We start from the raw sequence: 26,414 nt of genomic DNA on the forward strand, positions 1-26,414 counted from the left end.
AAGAAATAATTGGGGGGGGGGGGTGGAGTTTCAGAAAAAAAATAAAGAGCTACATGAACTGATGCAAAGTGAAGTGAGAAGAACTGAAATCTCTGTGCACAGTGGTAGTAATGTTGTAATGATGATCTACTATGAAAGACTTGGTTACTCTGATCAATACAATGACTCAATACAATTCCAAAGGATTCATGATGAAAACAATATGATCCATCTTCAGAAAGAACTGATGAACTCTTAGAACAAATTGAAGTATAATTTTCTCACTTTATTTTTCTTACTTCTTTTCTGAAACATGGCTAGCATGGAAATATAAAACATCTTATATGACTTACTTGCACAATTGATATCATATTGCTTGTTCTCTCAGTGCAAGTGGGAAGGAGAGAATTTGGAATTTTAAATTTTAAAAGAAAAGAATGTTAAAAATCAACATTTTAATTAAAAAAAGAAATGATGTAGAGATTTCTGTAGGCAAAATGGAAAAGTTCAGACTCACAGGGGTAGGGAACTTGTGGCCTCAAAGCCACACATGAACTTCTAGGTCCTCAGGTACAGCTTTTTGACAGAGTCCAAGTTTCACATAACAAATCCTTTTATTAAGGGGATTTGTTCTGTGAAGTTTGAATTCAGTCAAAGGACTGCACTTAAGGAACTAGAGGGAAACATGTGGTTTTAAGACCACAGATTCCCCACCCCTGGTCCAGAGGAATACATTCTGATGGGAAACAAAGAGAAAAAAACAATTCTTACTCATAAAGAACTTACATTCTAATAGAAAACACAAATAAAAATAAAACCTATAAAACATAAATGTAAAGCTAATAAACAGAAATATATACAAAGTAATCCAATATAAGATAGTTTGGGATTGGGAGAATCAGGATAGGTTTTATGCAGAATATGATATATGAACTGTGTCTTAAAGGGAAGAGAGTGACTCTGCGAGGCAGAGGTAAGAATGTAGTACATTTCAGATACATGAGATAATCAGGGCAAAGGAATGGAAATGAGAGATGGACTGTCCAGTATGAGGAGCAATGATAAGGCCAATTTGAATGGATTACTCTGTGTGTGTGTGTGTGTGTGTTAGGGGTAGGTGATGTCCAATGAGGCTAGAAAGATGGGTTGGAGCCAGGTTGTGCAGGGCTTTAAAATCAAAACAGAGGACCTTCAATTTATCTTAGAGGTTATAATAATAAGTTACTGGAGTTAGTCAATAAACATTTATTGTTGTTCAATCATTCTTTGTAACCTATTTGGGGTTTTCTTGGCAAAGATACTGGAATGATTTGCCATTTCCTTCTCCAGTTCATTCTGCAAATGAGGAAACTGAGGCAAAATGAGGGTTAAGTGACTTGCCTGGCACTCTTATCCATTGTACCACCTCGTTGCCCATTTATCAAGCACTTACTATTTGCCAGGCATTGTGCTAAGCACTGGGGAAACAAAGAAAGATAAAAGACATTCCCTGCTTTCAAGGAGCTCATAGTCTAATGGGGAAGAAAATATGAAAACAATTATCTACCAACAAGCTATATACAGGAAGAATTACAAATAATCAACAGAGGGAAGAGCACTAGAATTAAGGGGGGATTGGGATGATTGGTGAAGTAGAGGAATGTGATAACATAGGTATTACTGAGACTTGGCAGGAGGCTAAGATGTAGCACTGATAGTGTATACCTTATTCAAAAGAAAAAGGATAGGTAAAAGGAATGGTAGATGGAACCAGAGGGCAAAAAAGAACCCAAGACTACAAGCAAGAATCACTTACCCAGTGAAATTAAGTTCAAAGTATCAAGTGAAAAAAAAATGGCCATTCAATGAAATAGAAAGATTTCAAACTTTGATAAAGAGGTCAGAATTAAACCAAAAATTTGATCTCTGATATCCAAACCCAAGAGAAGCATAAACAGATAAAAAGGGAAAAGAAAATGTAAGGGATTCAATAGAGTTAAACTCTTTACATCACTAAATGGGAAGAAGATATTTGTAATTCTTAAAAACAGTATCATGGGGTGGCTAGGTGGCACAGTGAATAGAACACCGGCCCTGGAGTCAGGAGGACCTGAGTTCAAATCCGACCACAGACATGTGACACATTTACTAGCCATGTGACCTTGGGTAAGTCACTTAACCCCAGCTGCCCTCCAAAAAGCCAAAAAAAAAAAAAACCCCAAACCCAGTATCACTAAATAGTACAGCTAGATTATATAGTATCTATGTATACACAAAGAGGTTACAGGTATAAGGTAAATTTGAGGAAATTATATAAAAAATTAATTGAGGGATGAGAAAAAAGAGTACACTGGATGCAGAAGAAAGGGAGATGTAGAATGGAGTAAATTATTTCACATTAAGAGGAATGAAAGACCTATTACAGTGGAGGAGAAGAGGGGAGGGGTGGGTGATTGGCATTACTTGAACCATACTCTCATCAGTACTGGCTCAAAGAGGGAATAATATGCACAATCAATTGAATATGGAAATCTACCTTACCCAACAGGGAAATAGGAGGGGAGGAGATTAAGTAAAGAAGGGGACTGACAGAAGGGAGGAAGATCAGGGAGATGGTAAACTAATGAAGAGGGAAACTGATGAAAGTAAACTGATGAAGAGGGAAAGGGTGAAAGGAAAGAGAGAACAAACAAGAATTAGTAACAGCAAATCAAAGAAACAATAATTTCATTAAAGAGAATAACAATGAGACAACACACTAAAATTTATGGGATGTAGCCAAAGTAGTATTTAGGGGAAAATTTATTGCTCTAAATTCTTATATCATCAAAATAGAAATGAACAGATAAATTAAGTAGGCATGTAACTTGAAAAAGAACAAATTAAAAATCTCCAATTGAGCAAAATCAAAGGTGAAATTGTTAAGATTGAAAGTAAAAAACTACTGAGCTAATAAATAAATCTAGGAGCTGGTTTTATAAAAAAAAAACAATAAGATAGATAAGTCACTGATTAATTTGACTTAAAAAAAAAGAAAGAAGAAAATATCCAGTATCAAAAATGAAAAGGGAGAAAGCACCACCAATGAAGAAATTAAAGCAATCATTAGTAAATATTCTGCCCAATCATATGCCAATAATCTGACAATCTAGGCGAAATTAATGAATTTTTACAAAATGTAAACTACTTGGGAATCTACCTGCCAAGACAAACCCGAAAACTATATGAACACAATTAAAAATACTTTTCACACAAATAAAGTTAGATCTAAACAATTGGAAAAATGTCAACTGTTCATGGCTAGTGATAGTTCTGCCTAAACTGATTTACTTATTCAGTGCTATACCAATTAAACCACAAAAAAATTATTTGATAGGGTTAGAAAAAAAATCCCAACAAAATTCATCTGGAAGAACAAAAGGTAAAGAATATCAAAGGAAGGTAGCACAGCGAGTAAGAGCACTGGCTCCAGTGTCAAGATGATCTAGGGATCAAATCTGGGATCAGATACTCAGCACCACACCCAGAAATAACTGGCCGTGTAACCTTGAGCAAGTTACTTAACCCCGATTGCTTAAAAAAAAAAAATCAAAGGAATTAATGGGAAAAAAAATACAAAGGAAGGTGGCCTAGCAATACCAGATCTCAAACTATATTATACAGCAATCATCATCAAAACTATCTGATACTGGCTAAGAAAAACAGTGGTAGATCAGTGGAATAAATTTGGTAAATAAAACACTAGTCAATGACCACAGTAACCTAGTGTTTGATGAATCCAAAGACCCCAGCCTTTAGGATAAGAACTTACTATCTGACAAAAGATGCTGGGAAAACTGGAAAACAAATAGGACACAAACTAGGTCTAGGGGTGGGGAACTTGCAGCTTTGAGGTCACATGTGGCCCTCTAGGTCCTCAAGTGTGGACCTTTGACTGAGTCCAACCTTCACAGAACAGATCCCCTTAATAAAAGGATTTGCTCTGTAAAACTTGGACTCAAGCAAAAGGCCTCACCAAAGGATCTAGTTAGTCACACGTGGCCTCAAGGATGCAGGTTCCCCACCCCTGGTATGGACCAATATCTCACACCATATACCAATATAAGGTCAAAATGGGTATATGATTTAGACATAAAGGGTGACACCATAAGCAAATCAGAAGAACAAGGAAAAGTCTACCTGTCAGATCTATAGGGAAGGGAAGAATTCATGACCAAACAAGAGCTAGAAAGCATTACAAAATGTAAAATAGAAAATTTTGACTATTTTAAAATAAAAAGCTTCCATTACAAACAAAACCAATGCAACCAAGATTAGAAGGAAAACAAAAAGCTGGGAAACAGTATTTATAGGAAGTGTCTCTGATAAAGGGCTCATTTCTCAAATATATAGGGAACTGAGTCAAATTTATAAGAATACAGGCCATTCCTCAACTGATAAATGGTCGAAGAACATGAAAAGGTAGTTTTCAGACAAAAGCTACCTACAGGCATATGAAGAAGTGCTCTAAAACACTAAAACAGCTCTGAAGTACCACCTCATAGCTACCAGATTGGCCAATATGACAAAAAACAAAAATGATAAATGTTAGAGAAGATATGGGAAAATTGGGACACTAACGTAACTGTTGGAAGAGTTGTGAACTGGTTCAACCATTCTGAAGAGCAATTTAGAACTATGCCCAAAGAGTAACCAGCAATTGATCCAGCAATATATCACTACTAGATCTGTATCCCAAAGAGATTAAAAAAAGGGGAAAAGGACTTATATGTGCAAATATATTGCCACCTTTTTCTAATGGCAAAATATTGGAAACTGAAGGTATAATGGCAAGTAAACAAGTACTTGGCTCCTTGTTTCAGTTGAGCCTTGCCCATGATTATATCAAGTTTTTGTTAAGAAACAGAACTTGTGAAACCCACAGTGGGAAGGACTTGCCAAAGACAGGAACAGGAAGGATGTAAGAGGTGGGTGGAACATGGAGGAGCTAATGACCATATAAAAAGAGAAGCACAAGATGGGAGAGAGCAGAACTGAGAAGGGAATACTCATGGTGGCTGGCACTGTTTGTCTGTTCTGTGTTGATAATACTTTGTACAGAAGCCCTGGGACCTTACTGGAAGCCCTGAAAGAGGATTTTCTTGTTGTCTCTTTTCAGAAGTCCTGGAGGATGGTTTCAGAGGTCCTGGGACTATGCTGATGATTTGTATTGAGTTCTCAGACCTTGTTTGTGGGTCTGGATTGATTTCTCAGGCAGACAGTGAACTGATGATAGTGCTGACAATGTGTGTGAATGTTGTTTTGGCTCTGTTAAGCTTTGCCTTCCCAGAAACACAAATCATGATGGAAGTGAGGCGGACTGGACACTATGAGCTTCAATATGGAATGGAAGCTGGAAGAGGAACTGGAAGAGGAGCTGAGAGCTGCCTGCCTGTGAATCCAGGTGACAGCTGGGTAGATTCAAGCAAGAGCTGGACCCATGGAGGAAGAACCATGGAATTTGGGAGCCAGCCTTGAGCCAAGATGAAAAGACCTTTCCTTGGGTACTTAGTGCTGACTGAGAAAATAATGATTTACCGTGGCCTAGGGGTGGAAGAACTTTGTACTTTATACATTGTACCCCTAAGGATGATTGGAAACCAGTCTCTAATCAAGAAGGAAGAAGACTTTTGACTGAGAGATTAAGACAATGTGACCTAGGGGTGGGAAAACTTTGACCTTTGTACTTTGTGTCCCTTAAGGAGGATTGCTCCTTAAGGATGATTGAATTAGGACTTAGTAAATTATATCTTTTATTTAAAACTATGTGGCCACTTTAGTGATAATTTGTTATACTATATCATTGTGAATGCTGTACTTTGGTTTCTGCGAATGTTTTGCCTTAGTTTACTGTTGAATAAATAGAGTTCACTATACTATGTAATCAGACCCTTAAAGCTATTCACAGCAGCTGTTCTCTGGAGAGCTGTTCATACTTAACTTCACAGAGGGGATGCCTATCAAATGGAGAATGGTTGAACAAGCTGTAGTATATGAATATAATGGAATAATAATGTGCAATAAGAAATGATGAAAAGACAGATTTTAGAAAAACCTAGAAAGACTTATACAAACTGATGCAAAATGAAAAGAGGAGAATCAGGAAAATGTACACATTATCAACAACACTGTGTGATGATCAACTATGAATTGAATGACTCAGCTCTTCTCAGCAAAACAATGATCCAAGATAAATACAAAAGACTCACTAAGGAAAATGCTATCCACAATCAGATAAAGATGTGATGGACTCTAAGTGCAGATCAATGTATATTTTTCTCACTTACTTTATTCTTTTATGTGTTTTTTTTCCTTTTGATCTATTTCTTCTTTCACAACTGGTACTAATACGGAACTATGTTTTATATAAGAGCATATGGAAAAAAAAAGGAACAGTGGGATATTCCTATATATTAAAGGAGGCATATTTGTCCAGGAAACATGGTAGAGGGCATCTGGATCAAGATTAATGGAGTCACAAAAAGCAGTTATTTTGTCATACATGTGTGTACATATATATATATATACATACACACACATATATGTAAAAAGATCCCTGACACAGAGAAAAAAAAGTAAAGCTAACTTCAAGAAATAGATCACAAGCCTGGCACAGAAAAGGCATGATTAGTAATGGGAAACTTTACAATAATCTGTTGAAGATCTTTCTTTGCCACAAGTGGAACAATTAACTTTTTGATTTGCCTTAATGATAATTTCATCTTTCAAAAAGTAGAGAAACTAATAAGAGGGAATTCTAATTTGGGCTTATTTGGGGTTTAATTTGGGTTACTGGGGTGGGTAATGGGAACCTCAGGAGAGGGAGAAGAAAGTCAGGAGATAGTCTGCCATAAACCCCAAATTTGATAAGAGTCTACTTCAGAAGGTTCAGACAAAAGACAGGCAAGATTCTATTCTACAGGGGAAGTTGTCCAAATAAGGATGGAAAACAAGAATCAAATTCTAAAAACATAAATAGAAGCAAATATAATGAAAGAAAGAAGGAAATTGTGCAAAGAAACTAAGGTAGTTGTGCAAAGAACTCACCAGTCAACTTATATTTTAAAAGGTTAAAGAGCTGGCCCTGGAGGGGATCAAAGATACATGTATAGAAGCCACAAAGACCTAGAAAACGCACCAGACCTAATTCTGATCAGAAAACTCAAGCAAAAGTCAGTGAGTCATTTTTCCAGGCTAGGGCAACAGACAGAGACATCTTCAGACACTGGGGACAGGATTTGTCCAAGAGTAAGGAGCATTTTAGTACTCAGAGACTGAAGACTAGGTACCAGAGCAGGAAGAGATATTAAGCAACTCCTGAACTAGTCATGGTACAGGAATCTGTGTCATTTGGTGGCTGTCTCCCACTATCCAGTTCTGTGTCACAGATCCATAGTAGTGTTTGGGAGCATAGGTCCTATATGAGCAAAGAAAAAGTTCAAGAAACAAACCATAAATGGTGTAGCACTGTTTGCAGAAGCAGAGCTGGGACTCAGTTCTAGCCTCAAGCCCATCATGGAAGCCTGCAGTATAATAACGAGGGAAGAGTCTTAGACCAAAATAGAGCCTGCTCTGAAGTTGCAAAGTCTCCTAGGAGTCTAAGAGTCCTCCAGAAGTCTACTGAAACTCCCAACAATGGATAAGCTGACAGAACAAAATTGTATTAGAAATCTGCAGATCTCAGACAAGGAAGGAAGCAGATCTCTCCCAGGAGCATCACTCTGGGTACAGTGAAATCTTGGAAGCCCCTGCCCAGAGCTATGAAAAGAGAAGGATATAGGATAATAGACATTAATGCCAAGAAGTACACAGAATCCAGCACTGACATAAGGTCCAAAGTCCAAATGTAAATAAAAAGAATGCGTAAACAAAAAAGAGAGAATGTCACTATAAAGAGCTGTTATAATGATGGGAGAAGCTTAATAATAGTACTATTTATATAGCATTTCCTATGTGCTAAACACTGTGCTGAGTGCTTTACAATTATCATCTTATTTAACCTCAAAAACAACCTTGGAAGGTAGATGCTATTTTTATCCCCATTTTACGGATGAGGAACCTGAGGCAAAAAAAGAAGTGACTTGAGGTCAGATAGCTACATATAGCTAGTAAGTGTCTAAGACCAAATTTGAACTCAGGTCTTCCTGACTCCAGGTCCAGAGCTCTATCCTTAAGCCACCAACTGCCCAAGACACTAACCTAGAAGAAGAAAATGACTTGAAAACATCTATTAAAAAATCTCAAAGAAAAATTCAACTTGGACACAGATTCAACAATAATTTCCAGAAGAGCTAAAGTAAAGGTTAAAAAAAAGTTTTAAATACCAAATGAGGGAAAAAATGGGAAAGGAAATGAAAGCTAGGAAAGAAACATAGGAAAAAGAGAATAGCAGTTAACAAGAATAGTAATAACAAGAGGCACAAACCCTTACTAAAAAAAATTGTTCCTTGAAGATACAAATTTACCAAAAAGAACCTAATCACTTCATGAGACATCAAAAAATAATTAAACAAAGTCAAAAGACTGAAAAAAGAGGAAAATGTGAAGTATCTCATGAAAAATAAAACAAAAAACAAGTGACCTGGAAAACAGGTTGAGGAGATACCATTTAGAATAAATAGACTTCTGAGCACCATCACCAAAAAAACCAGCCTAGATATAGTATTTCAATAAATAAATTAATAATAAATAAATAATAAAAACATTAAAAGAAAACAGAGAAGATCTTAGAGCCAGAGGACAAAGTAGACATAGAAATAATCTGTGGGTCACCTCCTAAAAGAAACCCCATATGAAAACTCCCAGGAATATAATAGCCAAAATTCAGTTTCTATGTCAAATAAAAAATACTGTTAAACAAACAGTAAGAGAGAATTCAAGTACCATGTATCCATAGTTAGGATCACATATAATTAGCAGGTACCACCATAAAGGAATGGAGAGTATTATTGGAAAGTATTATTCCAAAAGGCAAAAGATATGGGCTTATAGCCAAGAATTACTCAGTAAAATTGGATATAATGCTACAGGGGAAAAATAGACCTTTTTCTCTCCTTTTATTATTAATTTTTCTCACATAACAGGTTTTTATTTTTTCCAATTATATGCAATGATAGTTTTCAATATTCACTTTGACAGGATTTTGAGTTCCAAACTTTTTTTCTCCCTCCTTTCTGAGTTTGTACTGGTCTAATGAGCCACAGCTAGACATGCCATACCTTGACTCCAACAGAGACATCATGTTGATCCTCTTTAAAAATGAAGGACAATCAGCTCAATATGAGTTAACAGTGATAAGGTAGCCAAAAAAAAAGCTAATATGATCTTGGGTTGCATTATGAGAGTCACAGCTTTTGTATTCATAATTTCATAGGGCCATAGATCTCAAGCTAAAGGGGCCCTCAGAAGATATACAATCAACTTCCCTCACTCTAAAAGTAGGCACTGAGGCCCAGGAAAGTTAAACTACTTGCCCAGGGTCACAATACCAATAAGCATCAGAGGAAGAATTTGAACCGAGGGTTTTTAAATACAGAGCTAAATGTTTTTTTTTTCCCCCATTGTACCAGAATACTGTGATTAATTATGAGCACCAAATTTTAGGAAAAACATTGATAAACTGGTGAATACTTAGATAAAGGCAACTAGAATGATGATGGTTCTTAAGTCCAAGTCATACATTCAGTTTAAGAAACTAAAAGTATTTAACTTGGAAAAGTAGGAACAGAATAGTTTTCTTCAAGTACATAAAAGGTGTTCAGAATTTGTCTTGTCCTATTTGTCCCATAGGACAGAACTAGTGACAATGGATCAAAGTTGCAAAGAGGCAAATTAGGAACTTGATGTAAGGAAGGGGGGAAAAAAGAAAAAAAAAACTTTCCTAATGATTAGAGCTATCTCAAAGTAGAATGGGTTGCAATAGGAGGTAATAGATTTCCTATCACTGGAAGTATTCTTCAAAGAAAAGCTGGATGGCAATTTGACTTGTGTATTATAATTGGAAGTATTTTTTCTATAGGCATTAAACTAGATAACTGATGAAGTTCTTTTTAATTCTAAAATTCTATAATGCTTTAGTCAGTTAATTAATAAGCATTTATTAACCCTTACTATGTGCGCCAGGAACCGTACTAAATGCTAAGGATACAGACAAGTGAAAAAAATAGTAACTTGTCCTCAAGAAACTTTCTTTCAAATGAGAAAAAAAAATATTTTACTTACCTCTTACTGACTCCTCATATTCATCATAATAACAATTAAAAAACAACTTTTCAAATTCAAAAATTCTCCCATATTTACTTCTGTCTACAAATAACCTCCCCACATCCTGAGAGAGAGAGCACAGATTAATGCATATGACGATGGTCTTAGAGTCAGGTAGACCTAGGTTCAAATCTTACATCAGACAAGAGTTCTATAACTCAAATTAAGCCATTTAACCATGCTGAGCCTCAGTTTCCCTCATCTGTAAAATGGGACTGATAACAGTAGGAGATAATGCATATAAAGTACTTTATAAACTTACTATCTAGCTTACTTACTTACTATGCTAGCTTATCATTATTCAGGGAGAAATAAAGTCAACTCAATTCCTTTATGTCTTTACCACATTTCAAAACCTTTCTGTGTATTCCCTCTACCCCTTCTTTTCCCCCTTTTTTTCTTCAGAAGATGAGGTAGGTCCTCCTCTCTACTATGTCAAACTGGCTTTTGAGATACTTAATAATTTTTTGTGAAATTAATCTGAAAATAAGGATAATGTGAGTCAGCAACAGAAAATTTTGAAAAAGGACTAACCTCAGCATACTGTCTTACAACCATCTTAAAGGTAATTTTCTCTATTCCTACCATGGCGTAGAAGAAGAAAAAAGTTCTAAGGTAAGTACTATGAATTCCAAATTTTAAAAAAAATGTGTTTATTTTTGGAGGCAATTGGGATTAAGTGACTTTCCCAGGGTCATACAGCTAGTAAATGTCTGAGACTACATTTGAACTCAGGTCCTTCTGACTCCAGGGCAGGTGTTCTATCCATTGTGCCACCTAGTTGCCCGTCCCCTTTTTTGATGCTGACTGTCATATACACACTTCAAATTTAAAATCAAAGGAATATTTCAAAAGTCATTTATAAATGATTCTGCATAATTCATTGGAATTATACAGTATAATGACAACTCCCCTCCAACACTGTGGATAAATTAGAGTTGACAAAATCTGTGATTTTAAAAAACTATTTTTAAAAATAACTTTCCCAATTAAAGATACATATATAAAGATATATATGTTACATATATAATATACATATATTAATATACATAATATAAGCTATAAAGATATATAACATGTATGTTATGTACACATATATACTATATAATATACATATATAACATATTATATATGTATATTAAGATGATAAAATAACAATTAGGACAGGGACTAAAGAAATGTTAATGGACAACTGACCACAGGATATGTTATATATGGAAACATATATAACAGGTTCTAAAAGAGATTTGCTTATGATTTTTTAAAAAATATATGGTCACACATCCAAGCAAAAAATGAAACGTGTAGAAACTTCTATATTTGGGCAAGCTGAAAAAAAAAAGACTTTAAACACTACTAAATAACGTTACAATTAATAATATTTTCAAATAAGTATATAAGAAACTCAAGTAATCTTCAAAACATCTAAGAGTACAATGACTTTTAGAACTACTTTGGAGAAGCAAATTATATAAGGAAACTAAAAGCTGTTAAAATTATATATAGATGAATTAATCGTGAGAAATCAATTTGAATGGAAGTTATAAAAACTTTATTAAAGATCAATATTCACTGAAAAAAATAATTGCTGCCCTTGAACTACCTACTCATGAACTATTACTCAAAACATTATAACAAGAGAATTGCAAAACCCTTTAAGAAACCAAGTTTGACAAGAAAGATCATACCTAAGAATACATAATATATCTCAGATTATTTCAATTCTACCTTGACAATTGCAAAACAATCTTTAATAATAATGTTGGACAATTCATAGAGCACTAATATACATTAGTGAGGCAGGGGGTATTTTTAGAGATAAATAATCTATATTGTAAGAGTTTACACACAAACACTAGCAGCAGAGGTCTCAGTTGCTACTTTTATATGTTCCATAGCTATTTCTTTCAATTACTGTTGATTTAGCTAAATCCAGATTAATCTCATGCCTATCATCAGTCAAAATCTTCTCTTTTTTCTTTAGCCATTCATCTACCAAGTCACATCATTCTTTCATTGGTGTGAGAACTCATATTGACTGTTAAATTTTGTTCTTTATCTTTTGAGGGAGGAGAGAAGGGTTGGACCTGTGATTCTAGAAGTGTAGGGAACTCCCAGTACAGACTTTCCCTCCACTGATACAGATCAGTAATTAGTCTATAACCTATTGTATTAGTGAGATATCTATGACAGTGCCCAGTAATAATGTCCACATACATCACAGGCAGGACCTTAATCAACGTTTTCCTGACTCCAAGGTCAGGACACTTATCTACTATACCATGTTGTCACATCTTTTTTGGACGATATTTTACTAACCCACTACCTGGAAAAAAAATACAACTCAATGATAAAATTAATAAATAAGCAAGAAAAATACCTGTGATCCACTTTCATCAAAAATGATATGCACTGCTGTTTTAGCAACTGAAATTGCTTGTTTCTTGGTAAACCCCTATGACAAAAATGATTAAAAGTTGGGATATATTTGCTAATTCTTCCAATTATAGTGCCTATTACACAACTCTGCTAGACACGTGTGCAAAAAAAATATGAGCACTAGATACCCAGGTGGGAAGGGAAAAGAACAAGCATTTATTAGGTACCTATTATAAGGAAGGTACACAGTGAGCATTTAGCAAGAATGCTTTACAAATATTATTGCATTTGCTCATCATAACACCTCTGGGATGTAGGTACTATTATTATCCCCATTTTACAGTTGAGGAAACTCAGGCAGATTAAGTTATTTGCTTGGGGTCACATAGCTAGTGAGTATTTGATGCTGGATTTAAATTCAGGTCTTCCTGACTCCAGGCCCAGAGTTTCATAATAATGATAATGATAACAACAACAATAATATTTAAAAATCACTAGGTACTGTGCTAAGTGCTTTATAGTTATTATCTCATTTGATCCTCACAATAACCTTGGGAGGTAGGTACTATATTCCCATTTTACATATGTGGTAACTCAGTGAGAAGTTAAGTGACTTGTCCAGGGTCACACAGCTAGTAAGTGTCTGAGACTGGATTTGAATTCAGGTCTTCTTGACTTTAGTCCAGTACTCTATTGACTACAAGCCACCTAACTGCCTCTGGTAACAATTATATGATGAAATTAACAGTGGCAGCTTAAAAAAAAAGATAAATATTTTAAACAATACCTTTTGGGGCTGGCTACAGCAGTTATTGTAAATGTTAGATGAAGCTGAAATCAAATATTAGTTAACACAAAAGTACAAAATAATGAAGATAAAAATTATGGGTTTTTGGCTAAATCTATGTTCAAAGAGAATAATCAATAGCATCATTTTCAAGTATAAAGGACATACATGTATATTATATGTACATATATGTGTATGTGGATAAATTTACCTAGTAATGTCATTTTCAATTTCTCACTTTTGCCACTCAAGTCTAAATTGGCTGCCAAATTTTATCATTTCTACCTCCACAAGATCTCTCAAACCTTTTTTCTCTAATGACACAGCTACCACCTTAGTTCAGGACAGCATCTCCTCTCACCTAGAATTACTGTAGACTCCTAACTACTCTCCCTGAGACAAAACTCTCTCCACTCTAATCCATCTTCTACACACCTGATAAAGTGATTTAACAAAAACATAGGTCTGACCATGTTACTTATCTCTTCAATAAACTCCAGGGGCTTCCTACTGACTTTAGGATAAAATATTTCATCTGTGCCTCATCTTTTAAAAATGTGTATATGTTTTTACAAATGTACATTATTAGTAGAGTAGTACAGTACATATAACTGACAAGTACATCAAAATATTTTATACAGATATAACATAGAACATTTTAGAGTATGTTTTCAAAATTCTTTTTTTTTTTTTTAAGCAATTGGGGTTTAAGTAACTTGCTCAAGGTTACTCGGCCAGTTATTTCTGGGTGTGGTGCTAAGTATCTGAGCCCACCCGGGATTCGATCCCCAGGTCATCCTGACACTGGGGCCAGTGCTCTTACTCGCTGAGCCACCTGGCCGCCCCTTGTTTTCAAAATTCTTACTGACAAGGGGTCTATGATTAAAACAGTTTGGAGACCATAGATCTAATAGAAATGTTTCACTTTATGGATGGGGCAATTGAATTTCAGAAATATTAAATAACTCTCCCAATATCAAACAGCTGGTTGGTGATGGTGCTAAGACTACTGATATTTTACAGGTCTGGGCAAATGGAGTTGTTAATTACTACATAATATCAAAGGATAACTGTATCGTAGACTTAGAGCTAGAAAATTTAGATGTTATCTGATACAAATGCCTCTACAGATAAAAAAACTGAGATAGGAGAGTGTCTCAAGGTTATACAAGTGTTAATGTTAGAGCCAATATTCAAACAGTCTCTTCCAAATCTAGAACTCTTTCTAAAGTGCCACATTAACTACATTTGAGACAGTAACATCATGAACTGAAACATGAAAATGAACATCTCTATATCATGTAAGTAATATGAAAAGTTATGAGAAATAAGACAGAACTTACCCTATACTTATTTGCACCATAAATTTTTTTTGTCACATCACTGATTTCTAGTGAAGGATCAAAATACAGGAGCAGCTGGTCTCCTTCTTTGTTACCAACATTCATTGTATTTTTCAGAATTACAGTTAATAGCTTCTTAGCATCTTTCACTATTCAAAAATAAAACAAATTTATTAATATATATTTACCTAATTATATATTTTCATCTACAGACTACACTAAATGAAAGAGAATCCACTCATATCAATGGAACAAATGAAACTGGTTTAAATTGAAAATATTAAGGTCAAAGTGAATCTTCTTTTTCTAGAGGCTAATAATGAACTATATTTTATTGAATAGTTCATGATAGATAAAATTAATCTTTATTAAGAAAAATAAAATCTGCCAAAATTTCTATCAAATTTTGTACCAAATCTATGTGCTATATTTATAGTTTATTATAAATTTACAGATCAACTTGAAGAATTTACATCTATCTGTGAAAATTTTCTTATATTAATAACTTTGAATAATAATAAATTTTTTTGTTTTTGCTTTTTGGATGGCAATTGGGGTTAAGTAACTTGCCCAAGGTCACATGGCTAGTTTTCATGTTAAGTGTCTAAGGCTGGATTTGAACTCAGGGCCTCCTGACTCCAGGGCCGGTGCTCAATTCACTGCATCACCTAGCCACCCTTTGAATAATTATTTTAAAATTAACTTATTATTCTTAGTATTTTGTCATCCTTAGGCCACACTTAAAATGAAAATATTTCTTTAAAATGCTCACAATAAGATGTCAAGCCAACAATTATACCAAGGCATTTGAAGGTCATTGCCTTATTTGTAATACCCAAGTCCTAACTGGAAGTACTCTACCTACTTAGGCCTAGTTTTTTATATTTTATGTAACTCATGGTCATTAGTACAAAATTCCCATCCATAACCCCCCAAATTATAACCTAAGATCCTCCCAAACATACCTTTAAAATTAACAAGAATTTTATCTATACTATACAATTATATACATCAAGTTGATTTTTACCATTTTTAATTGATAAGGTTTAACAAAATACATTTGGTAGAGGGAAGAAAAACATATTTGCTATTATCATAAAAGAAATGATCAAATTCTTCCATCTCTAAATAAAGCTATCTCCTGTCCCATGCAGTTATCCTCCATTACTTGAATGTCCCCCTCATTATCTCTGCTTTTCACAATGTTTATCTTCCTTCAAGACTCAGTTCAGGTGCCATATTTTCCAGGATGTCTTCTCTGAACTCAACAGTGGTTAATTGTCTGTGCTTCTTCAAATTATCTTAACTGTATACTACATAGTATAAAGAATAGAGCTCTTAAACTAGAATTATGAAACTTCAATTCAAATCCCATCTCAGACACCTAACTAGCTGTGAAATCATGAACAATTCACTTAGACTCTCAGAGCCCATTTTGTGCAATGGACAGAGCCCTGGAATAAGCTATGAATTCAAATGGCATCTGAAACATTCATTAGTTGTATAACCACGTGCTTAATCTCTTGGTACTTCAATTTTCTCATCTGTAAAATGGGAATAACTAATAAACAAATACTTGCACTACCTACTTATCTAACAGAATTGATTTATGGAAAATACTTTGTTAATTTTAAAGCACTGTACAAATGTGAGTTATTATTATGTTGTATTCAACCCACCCTTCATTTTAGAATGTTATCTCTTTAAAGGTGTGAACCATTTTGTTTTTGTCATTAAATCCTCAGTTCTCAGGATATAGCAAGCTACTAACAATGTTAAATTAAAATGAAAGCTCAAAAGTAATTTCTACCAGGAATTAATTCCTACCAGGAATTAATTCTATTCCTCCTCTCTTACTTCTAGGTTAGGAGAACTGAGGTAAGTATAAGTCTTTAGTCATCCTCTTACTTTATAGTCAACCAAATAACTACATAGTATTTTGCATATGCCTATTTTATCTCTCATTTTCAATCACAGATTTAGGCATATATTCCTTTCTGTGTAATCTGGCTAATTTACTTTTGTTCTAGGCTGATACAGTCCAGGATCTACCTTGGGAGCCTATTAATAATAACTCTATGGCTACATTTGGAGAATCTCACAATTTGTTTGGTTTGCCTCCACTTAAAAGAGTTTTTCTTTTGAGAATATCAGAATTTAACTAATAGTGCCCACTAATGGTTTCCTATGGAAACTCACTTTAACTCCCAATAAATTATTTAGAATAACAATATCTCTACTTTAGCATAGCTTTTATTTAGAGTTTTAAAATACAAAGGACTTATACCAAAACTTGTAAATTGTTAAGATAACAATTCCCGCTCCAATAAGCTTCTGCTTTACATTCCAGACTTACAGTATTACTCTGAGTGGGACCATGTCCCTGAAAGGTAAAAGGATCTGGAATTTCTAGAGTCAAACAAACCTTCTCTCTGGCAGGTTCCATCTTCCCTTGGTACCCTCACTATCTATATGACTCACAATAAAACTGAAATGACAGGACTAGGTTGCTCCTCTAAATCCTGACTACCAACTGTACTAATTCTTCTCTTCACATCTCTCCTTCTGTTATCTGATTCTCCATTAGTTTGTATCTTTGGACAAATACGGGTCTCCATCAGGTACTGGTTTCTAGAGAGGCTATATATGTGTGTGAGCCTCTTGAAAAGGGTAGCATATCTCTGTCTATTATAGCCTCTCTACAAATTTCCTTTTCTAATCACTTTGTTGCCAGCTCTGAGTCCTATGTGGCCTCTTTCTATAGACCAAGTCCAGGGGATTAACTAGGATGAGTAAATTAGTTGTAATTTGAGCCGCTGTTTATTGTAAATAATGCTTCATCCATGGCTCAAGGACTCAAGATAAAGGAAAGACATACCTTATCCAGGAGACACAAGGTAAGAGAGGGATCTATATGGTTCCGCCTTAGCATGAGTGAACATACTTGCTGGGAATTGTTAGCTTCTTTTATTTTGTAGAGTTTTTTAGAGGCAAAAAAATTGTGTATTTCAGTGGAACATTTAAATTATAACGAACGTTTGATGAATATTTGCTAACAACATCAGAGTAACATTTAACTATCAATATATTTATATGAAAATATAACAGAGGAATTTAGATTGCTTTCATGGCGTATTTGTACTCCCCACAAATTCACATAACTATTGTTTCATTTGTTGAATAGAGAATAACAGAAAAGAAACTTAGTATAATGCAAGGTAATATACTAGTATAATATTCAATGAGAGATTCAAATAAAGAGATAACTTCCTCCAATGATACCTTGAGTATCAGCACTAAGTTTTGTAATGAAACAGGACATAATCTCACCAAAAATGCTTACCATTTTTATGGAGAAGGTCTTGGAGAAAGTCTAAATAAAGAAGGGATTATCTATTTTGATAGAAAGGTTCTATAGATGTTCTTGTTCGTTTATAATACTGTGCTGACTATACTGAGACAGAGACTACAAGGCCTTTTCAATGACATCCATAATCACCTAAATGAGACTTGCATACTCATCCATATAAGAAAAAACACTATTTTGGTTTAAAAATGAAAAACATATATTACTAAGAGTATGACATACAACTGGATAGGAAACTCATTTAGCTGATCAGAACATACATCTTAGATAAGCACCACAGATGGACAAGAAGCTAGCTCAGAATTGAGAAAAGAGAAGATTAAGATGAACAGAATTTTGGAAACTCCACAATGCTTCAATGAAGTCAAGCTCTTCACTCCAACGAAAGCAAATCTTCTAAACACCAGTACTGTCCCAATTACATTTCATAGTTCTAAATCATGAACACCACCATTTTATACAATCACTACTGTAGATTATCTCAGATTATACCTAAAGGTAGTTCAAAAGGCAATTGAAAGATGAATGGTGCTACAACATATTATCAATGATGATTACATGAGAAGTGATATAAAATACATTATCAAGAGAATCTATGACTAGAAGGGAAGTCAGTCATATACACAGAATGAGTAATAACAGATGGACCATCTAACTGATGCATAGGTAGTTATCCACAAAATGTTAAAAGAATAAAATGACTTCACGCACACTAGACATAATTTCTATGGATGATTTGTTAAGACAAGGATGAAAACACATAGATAAATTATGAAAAGCATCAATGAACTCAGGTTCCCTTTTTGTCCTAGAGATTATGGGAAAAAGAAAAATCTAGTATTGCACAAACATTACCTTCTACAGTGTATATTTCTACTTCATCCTTAGGCACACTGACAGTTTCCCACTGATGATCCTAAATTAAAATAAAACAAACAGGTAAAATTATATGATTAATGCTAAATTCAAGACTACTATTACAATGATTTTTAAAACTAAAATTCTGAAAGTTTATTTTCTATCAAGTAACCAATCCGTATATTTATAGTACACACACACACGCACACACAATCAAAAGAGAAAACATTCATTTCTCTGAGAGTAACATCATTTAATCATTATATAATCACGCAATGTCCTACCCAATTAATCATTATGGCATTTAAGACTCCATTACCGTGTTTCCCTGATAATAAGACCTATCCCGAAAATAAGCCCTCCCCTTACTGTGTAAGATTCCTCTAAAATAAGCCCTCCCCCGAAAATAAGCCCTATTGAGATTGCTACTGTAGTGAAGGTGATCCCCTGCGCTACACGCTACATTACGGTACCCTCTGTATGCACCGTCCCCCTCTCCCCCCCGTGAAACGCACGCCGCGCTCCGAGCTGCATCCAATCACAGCTGCAGCAGTGAGCGCGTCATCCTGTTCTTCCCCAGTGATTTGCTTATTGAATAAAGGTACATTTTTTTGTTCACATTTACCTGTTTATTAAAATTGCTGTCAATGTTCATTAAAATAAGCCCTCCCCTGAAAATAAGCCCTCTGGTGGTTTTCTGTCCAAAAAAATTAATAAGACAGTGTCTTATTATCGGGGAAACACGGTATTACCTTTAAAAGTCAAAGTGGAGATATTAGGTTATAAATAATGTAAAGGGGGGTTGTATCTTACTCATCTTTATATATTCTATGAGAGATTCCAATAGAGAGATAATTTACTCCAATGATACCTTTACCTCCAATGATACACCAAACTTTGTATGAATCAGGACATAATCTCACCAAAAATGCTTACCATTTGTATGGAGAAAGTCTAAATAAAGAAGGGATTATCGATTGATGAAAAGCATTTAACAGGGAGAAGAAAAGAAAGGGAATAAGAGCAAAATTTTTCTATTGTCACAAAGTGAGAATGAAACTAGTTATGAATTCATACTGCTCTTTCTTCTTTACTACTCCTTCCCTCCCAGTCACTCTCCAACAAAAATATAAAAAGTTCATAGTTTTATAGTCAATAGAAACACTTAAGGTTTAGATGTCTACAGATACAGGTTCCTAAATGAAAGACTGGAAGCAAAGTATGTAAGTAGAAGACCCATATCCATATCCTATTAGTTGGCCACAATTGCCACCATCATAATTATTATTTCGGGTGTTGTAAATCTCACTACAATCTAAGTATAGGACACTTAGATGCCCAGTATATATGATCCTCTCAAAGTGGAGTCCTCTTCATCCTCAGGTATAAAGCCAAGCATAAGCATCTTTCCAGAGGACTGCTGCTATCAACAGCTTTCAAAGTTCTGATTACATAGTATAGTTAACTCTCTATTTATTCAGTAACAAATCAGAGCAAAACATTCACAATAAACAAAGTACAACATTCACAATGACATAATAACTTATCACTAAAGTGGCCACATAGTTTTCATCAAAGTGGTCACATAGTTTTAAGCAAAGTATATCCATTTAGTCAATCACAAAGTCCTTAATTCAATCACAAAGTACAAAATTCAAAGCCCTCCACCCATGGGATGCAATTAAGTTACAATTTTATCAGTCACTACTCAGTACCCTCTTAAGGGGTAGTGTAAAGTACAAAGGCCATCCACCCCTGGGTCACAAGTGAGTTACAATTTCATCAGTCAACATTAAATACTCAAGGAGAGGTCTTTTCATTTTGACTCAAGGCAAGCTTTGAGTTTCCATGGTTCCTCTTCCTTTCCTTTCCTGTATTTGAGTATTTGATAGTAACGTAGAGGAAAGTATAATGGACTGTGAGTGAAAAGATCTGAATTCAGGTTTCTATTACTAATTAGCATCCTGAGTTAATGTCACTGATACTAAATTTCCTCATCTTATTTGGTGAAATGAGTCATTTAGAACAGATGATTTCTATCTCCTTCCTTTCCATGGTCCCAGCTCCTGCCCAAATCGGTTTAATCAACTGCCATCTGAGTTCAAACGCAGACAGCTCCAAATTCTTTGTCCAGCTCTCTGTGAAGTTCCTGCTCCACACTGAAGCTCACAGTGTCCAGTCCACCTCAAGTCCTTCATAGTTCCTGTTCCTGGGAAAACAAAACTTAACAAAGCCACAGACAGATAAAGTACCAATACCACAGTCATGCTTCCTCTGGCAGCTCTGGCTGGCCCCTGGAAGTCTTCAGCAGTTCTGGCTGGTTCTCAGAAGCTCTCAGAAGTTTCAGCTGGCTCTCAGAAGAAGCTCCACCACCATAAGTTCTGTTCTCAAAATGAAAATCACGTTCTCTAGCTCTGTTCCCAAAATTAAAATCACTTTTTCCAGCTCCATTATCAAAGTCAAAATCACTTTCTCCAGCCTGGGCCTCTCCTCCCCAGCCTCCAGCTGCTTTCTCCAAGAAGTCTGTCTCATTTCTCATTTCTTCTCAGTTCTTCTCAATTCTCAGTGCAGTCTTCAGTCCAGCAGTACCAGCCCAGACTCCAGATGTTTGCTGAGAGAAATTCTGTCTCTCTCTCTTTCTGTCTCTCTCTCCAGCAGTAGCTGCTCTGACTCCACAATGCTTGTCCCAAGAAATTCTGACTCTCCCAACTGTTATTTTTCCTTATATATATGGTATTCGATCCTCCCTGTTATATCAGCAACAGGGGTTCACACCTTCTGTTTCTTTACAGAGGCTCAATTGAAACTAAGTGCTAAGCACCTGTTAGCTCGACAATACAAAAGAACCTTCAAATTTCATTACTATTACACCAGTCATCATAGGAACTGCAGTCATGTACTGAACACCTTGTCTTTCAAGGCCAGTTCTCCAACATCTGCAGCTTATTTACCAAAACCTCTGCTTTTGCCTATTATTAGATCTAGAACCAGGGAATCAAAGTTGGAAGAGACTTTAGAAATCATCTGGTTGGCTAATATGGAAATATGCTTTGGAAATATATACTTAACAGTATAACAGGTATCATGTTGCTTGCCTTTCTATGGGTAGGAGAGAATTTGGAAATCAGAATTTTAAAAATGAATGATAGAAATCATCTGTTCTAAACGACTTATTTCACCAAATATGATGAGGAAATTTAGTATCAGTGAGATTAAGTCAGGATGCTAATTAGTAATAGAAACCTGAATTCATATCTTTTCACTCACAGTCCAGTATACTTTCCTCTACATTACTATCACATAATCAAATAAATAAAGACAAAAAGAACAAAAAAAGATCAGACTTTAAGCAGACTTAAAAATATATAAGTATGTGTACATATATGTATGTATATGTGTGTATATGTGAATATATACATGCACACACACACACAGAGTCATTGTTCCTCCTTAGTTTCCAAAGAGGACCAGTGACATCATGGGGTGATGTCTTCACTTGTACATGAATGGGATTTAAGTGAGGCAACACTAAACACATTCATCAACCTCTAGAGTCATTTAAGTCCAGTGGCAGGACAAAAGTCAACACTGGGGACTGCCCAGGATAAAGTAGATGACCTTGGTATCTTCAATACCTGACCAAGATCTAAGCACTCCATAGTGCCTGCTTCAGCTGCCTTCGTGGTCACTGGAAAAAATTGTTCTCATCTACCCATACCATTAGGGAAGTCTTCACATGCCTGGAGTAGACAATCCCCCTAACTCACCAATGGGTTTGAGGCCTGTCAGTTATCCTCAATCAAGTTTAGCTCATATGGTGAGACATTTTACCATGATGTGGCTGCTGTACATGCTACAGTTTCTTGGAACCACAGTAAGAGTTGGGTGACAGGTGGATAGCAAAGGTGGATGAGCAGCCCTGAAAAGGGCTCAGTAATGCCTCACACCAGAGGAACTAGTCCTCCAAGAACACCCCAGCACTGCATACACATTCATAAACACACATACACTAGGGTTTAAGTTGAACTTGCCTAACAAATGGTGACTAGCTAGAAAGAAAAGACCATATAAAAAAATCTATATTCCCAAAGTGGATGTGGATGTATATGTATGCATGTGTGTTTGTGTATGTGTATATAGCAGGAAAAAAACATAAACTGGCTTACTTACTTCATCATCTCCTGCAGTGTAGAAGGATATACTTTGGCTACCAAGGTTAAAGTCAATCCAAAATTCATCAAGTTTTTCATCTGAAGGTATCTGTAGCTAATGACACCAAGTAACCAAAATCACTGACAATATTCTTAAAATGACAATGACTTAAAATTACCTTTAACAATGACAATGAAAAATTATTCCCAAACAAAATTAATCAATAAATATGTTCAAGTTAAATAGACTTGTTCACCAAATTCAAGAATATAAGATTAGAGGGTATACTCATTCTTTCAATTTCAAAGAGGTAAATTTAGGACAAAAAAAGCAGTTTTTTTTCTACTTTATTCAAAAGGGATAGTAAACATTTGGAATTCTTAGTTACTCCAAGATATAGTTCAGGTTGAAAATACATATACACACATTTTAAACATATTTGAAAAGTTTTGAACATATTTGGCCTATTAGGTCCTATAACTTAATGTCATAAAAAGCAAAAATGTTTTCCTACAAAATATCTTTTGGTAATATTCTTTGAAAAATAGTTATATACATTCTAAGAAACTAAACTATATAGACCATATGTTGCCAATAAACTAGTGACTACCCTTAATATTTTTATAGGTTTGCTGTCTACACCTATTCAGCTCTGTGGTACTTCAAAGAATATGCCAACACTGAAAACTCTAACATTAGTATTAAATGTTTAACATACCTCATATCTATCAAGGAATACTGATAAACAAGGAAATGTAAAAACCCTGAAATAAAAAAACCAGATAATAATAAACAATAAATATATTAATCTATTTAATCTAACCCATATAAATAAATACATGAGAATTTCCAAAGGTTAAATGGAAATCAAGCTGAAGTCACAAAAATTTTAATAAGATATTGCCTAGCTTTTCTACTACTGTTTCTTTTTCCTTGATTTTTGTGGGAATGTATTTCTTTAAAGAAATTGAGACTATCTTCATATAGTACTGTCTTATCAACAGCATTGACTAAATTGACTGAACTAACGAGGTAATTTCTTGTTATTAATTGTGAATATATTCTTGAGTCAGCTTACTCAATGTGGAAGATATTAGAAGGAAGTCCATATTCCTAGGAGAGTAAAGAAGTGGAAAAAATATAAGTGATACCAAATAGAAAGACCTTTGGGACTTCAAAGATTTATTTCTAATTTAATATGATTTTGTGCATCTATCATCAATAATCAGAAAGGGTATAGGGATAAATTGTGGGCTCCATTTTTTCCTAAAGCAAAAATTTCAGAAAGAGTAGTTTTACTTAATGTTATTTACAAAATAAATAGACATTTATGTCAGAAGACTTTTGGTCTTGCTCTTGGAATTCATGAATTGCTTAAATAGTATTTACACTTATGCCTCCAATCAGAGGGAAAACTATTCAATGTTGAACTGTTACTAAATTGGTAGACATAGGCTTAATATCTTTAGTTCTCATTGCATGACTAGTTGACCTCCTTTTTCTAAATGATGTGTGATCAGAATACATTTTCACCAAATACTCTTTTTTGTTAAAAGTTAATTAAAACCTTTCCCTTTACTCTGAGAAGTAACATGAAAAAAATTAGGCAGGTGATGGGTCTTTTCACCTCACTAATATGCTGTTTATACACTACTGCAATTTTCTAAAAGTTATTTCATCATAGTATTTCAGAGATAGGGCAGTTAGGAAATGCAGTGCATAGAGTACCAGTCCTGGAGTCAGGAGGTTCTGAGTTCAAATTTGACCTCAGACATTTACTAGCTGTGTGACCCTGGGTAGTCACTTAACCTCTGTTTACCTTAATCCACTAGAGAAGGAAATGGCCAACTACTCCAGTGTCTCTACCAAGAAAACCCCAAAACAGGGTCAGAGAGAAACAGACATGACTAATATGACTCAAAAAAAAATTTTAGAAATATTTTTATATAGTCATACAGAAAATTATTAAGAGTAGAAAGACTGGATTGGTAAAAGGAGCTAGGTTCAAATCCCAGCTCTGCTATGGGCTACCTATGTAACTTTAAGAAAATCATAGGTTTTCTCATCTCCAAAACGAGAAGATTTGTTTATCTATGATTCTGTTCCTAGTTAGAATGGAAAAATAACCTTGGGCTATTGAAGGATATTTTAGAAGAATAAGGTCTCTGGTAGAATCTACCAAGCTAAGAAGGGCTTCAAAAGCCTAAGAAAGGTCAGGTTTATTTCCCGTCCAAGAACCAGCCTAATTCTTTTCCATAAGCTTTATCATTAGGTTAGTTGTAGGATAATACACTTTTTAGCCAGATCAACCCTCAAAAGTCATAAAGTTATAGAAGCCTGACAATCTACAAACTTACATTCTCTTATCTCCAAGCATGCCATTTACATAGTTGAGAAATGTCCTGCAGTCCTAGGAAGAAATAGAATTTTAAAAATTTTAGGGGAAACTTTTGGTTCATAGAAATTAATTACAAATTCATACAAATAATATCTTTTTGTTCTTTACTTACTGTTTCAAAATCAGAGTCTTTAATTCCTTTAAATGCATTAGCAACAAATTCCATTGAAAACCACTGATATGCCAGTTCTCGTCTTTGTTTTTCAGAGGTCATTCTACATAAAGCTTCTGTGATACCTACTTGAAAGTCATAATCTATAAAAAAACAAACTGCACTATAATATACAACTGGAAAATAACACAAGTTACGAAAATGCTACCTATTTCAACCTTCATAAAGTATAAATTAAAAACAATCAATAAGGGGCAGCTAAGTGGCACAGTGGATAGAGTACTGCCCCTAAAATCAGGAGGACCTGATCCAGCTTCAGACACTTACTAGCTGTGTTACCCTGGATGAGGCACTTAACTTTGATTGCCTCCAAAAAAATTTTCTTAAATAAAAATAAGAAAAGCAAAATACATATATTCTAACCTCCACAATAAACCAAAATGACCTTTCATCATAACAAAGCATGAAAGATCTGTGACCACACAAGTACAGGGAACTCTCAGTGTGGGAACTCCATCAAGACTAATCACAACTTGTGCTATGTCCTCAGAGTTTCGTGAAGCACATATAAGTGACTTGAAGCAAGTTAAGTGACTTCCTTAAAGTCACATGGCTAATAAATAGTATCACAGGCACATTTTAGACCAAGGCCTTCCTTACTCTATTAGCACCCTATACATTATTCCAGCTGCCTTTCTATTGAGGAATATACAGAATATCTAAAATAACTATTATTTAAACAATATGTATACAAATTA

The 26,414-nt window shown here is 34.8% G+C and overlaps 1 protein-coding gene across 1 annotated transcript in view; it reads right to left on the bottom strand.

Moving 5' to 3' along the window:
• Positions 1-26,414, bottom strand: part of SYCP2 (synaptonemal complex protein 2) — a 121,984-nt gene that overhangs the window by 80,270 nt on the left and 15,300 nt on the right. Inside the window, exons 9-15 of the mRNA XM_069072515.1 lie at positions 25,657-25,799; positions 25,504-25,556; positions 23,865-23,910; positions 23,165-23,260; positions 18,992-19,052; positions 14,770-14,918; positions 12,641-12,715 (exon numbers count right to left, since the gene is read on the bottom strand). Of these exons, the coding sequence (XP_068928616.1) occupies positions 12,641-12,715; positions 14,770-14,918; positions 18,992-19,052; positions 23,165-23,260; positions 23,865-23,910; positions 25,504-25,556; positions 25,657-25,799 (623 nt within the window). The remainder of the gene's footprint in view (positions 1-12,640; positions 12,716-14,769; positions 14,919-18,991; positions 19,053-23,164; positions 23,261-23,864; positions 23,911-25,503; positions 25,557-25,656; positions 25,800-26,414) is intronic.

Source organism: Petaurus breviceps, unplaced genomic scaffold, assembly GCF_028583685.1.
Source record: "Petaurus breviceps papuanus isolate PSGF00001 unplaced genomic scaffold, PetGlider_PUasm1.0 90847, whole genome shotgun sequence".
Taxonomy (NCBI): Eukaryota; Metazoa; Chordata; class Mammalia; order Diprotodontia; family Petauridae; genus Petaurus; species Petaurus breviceps.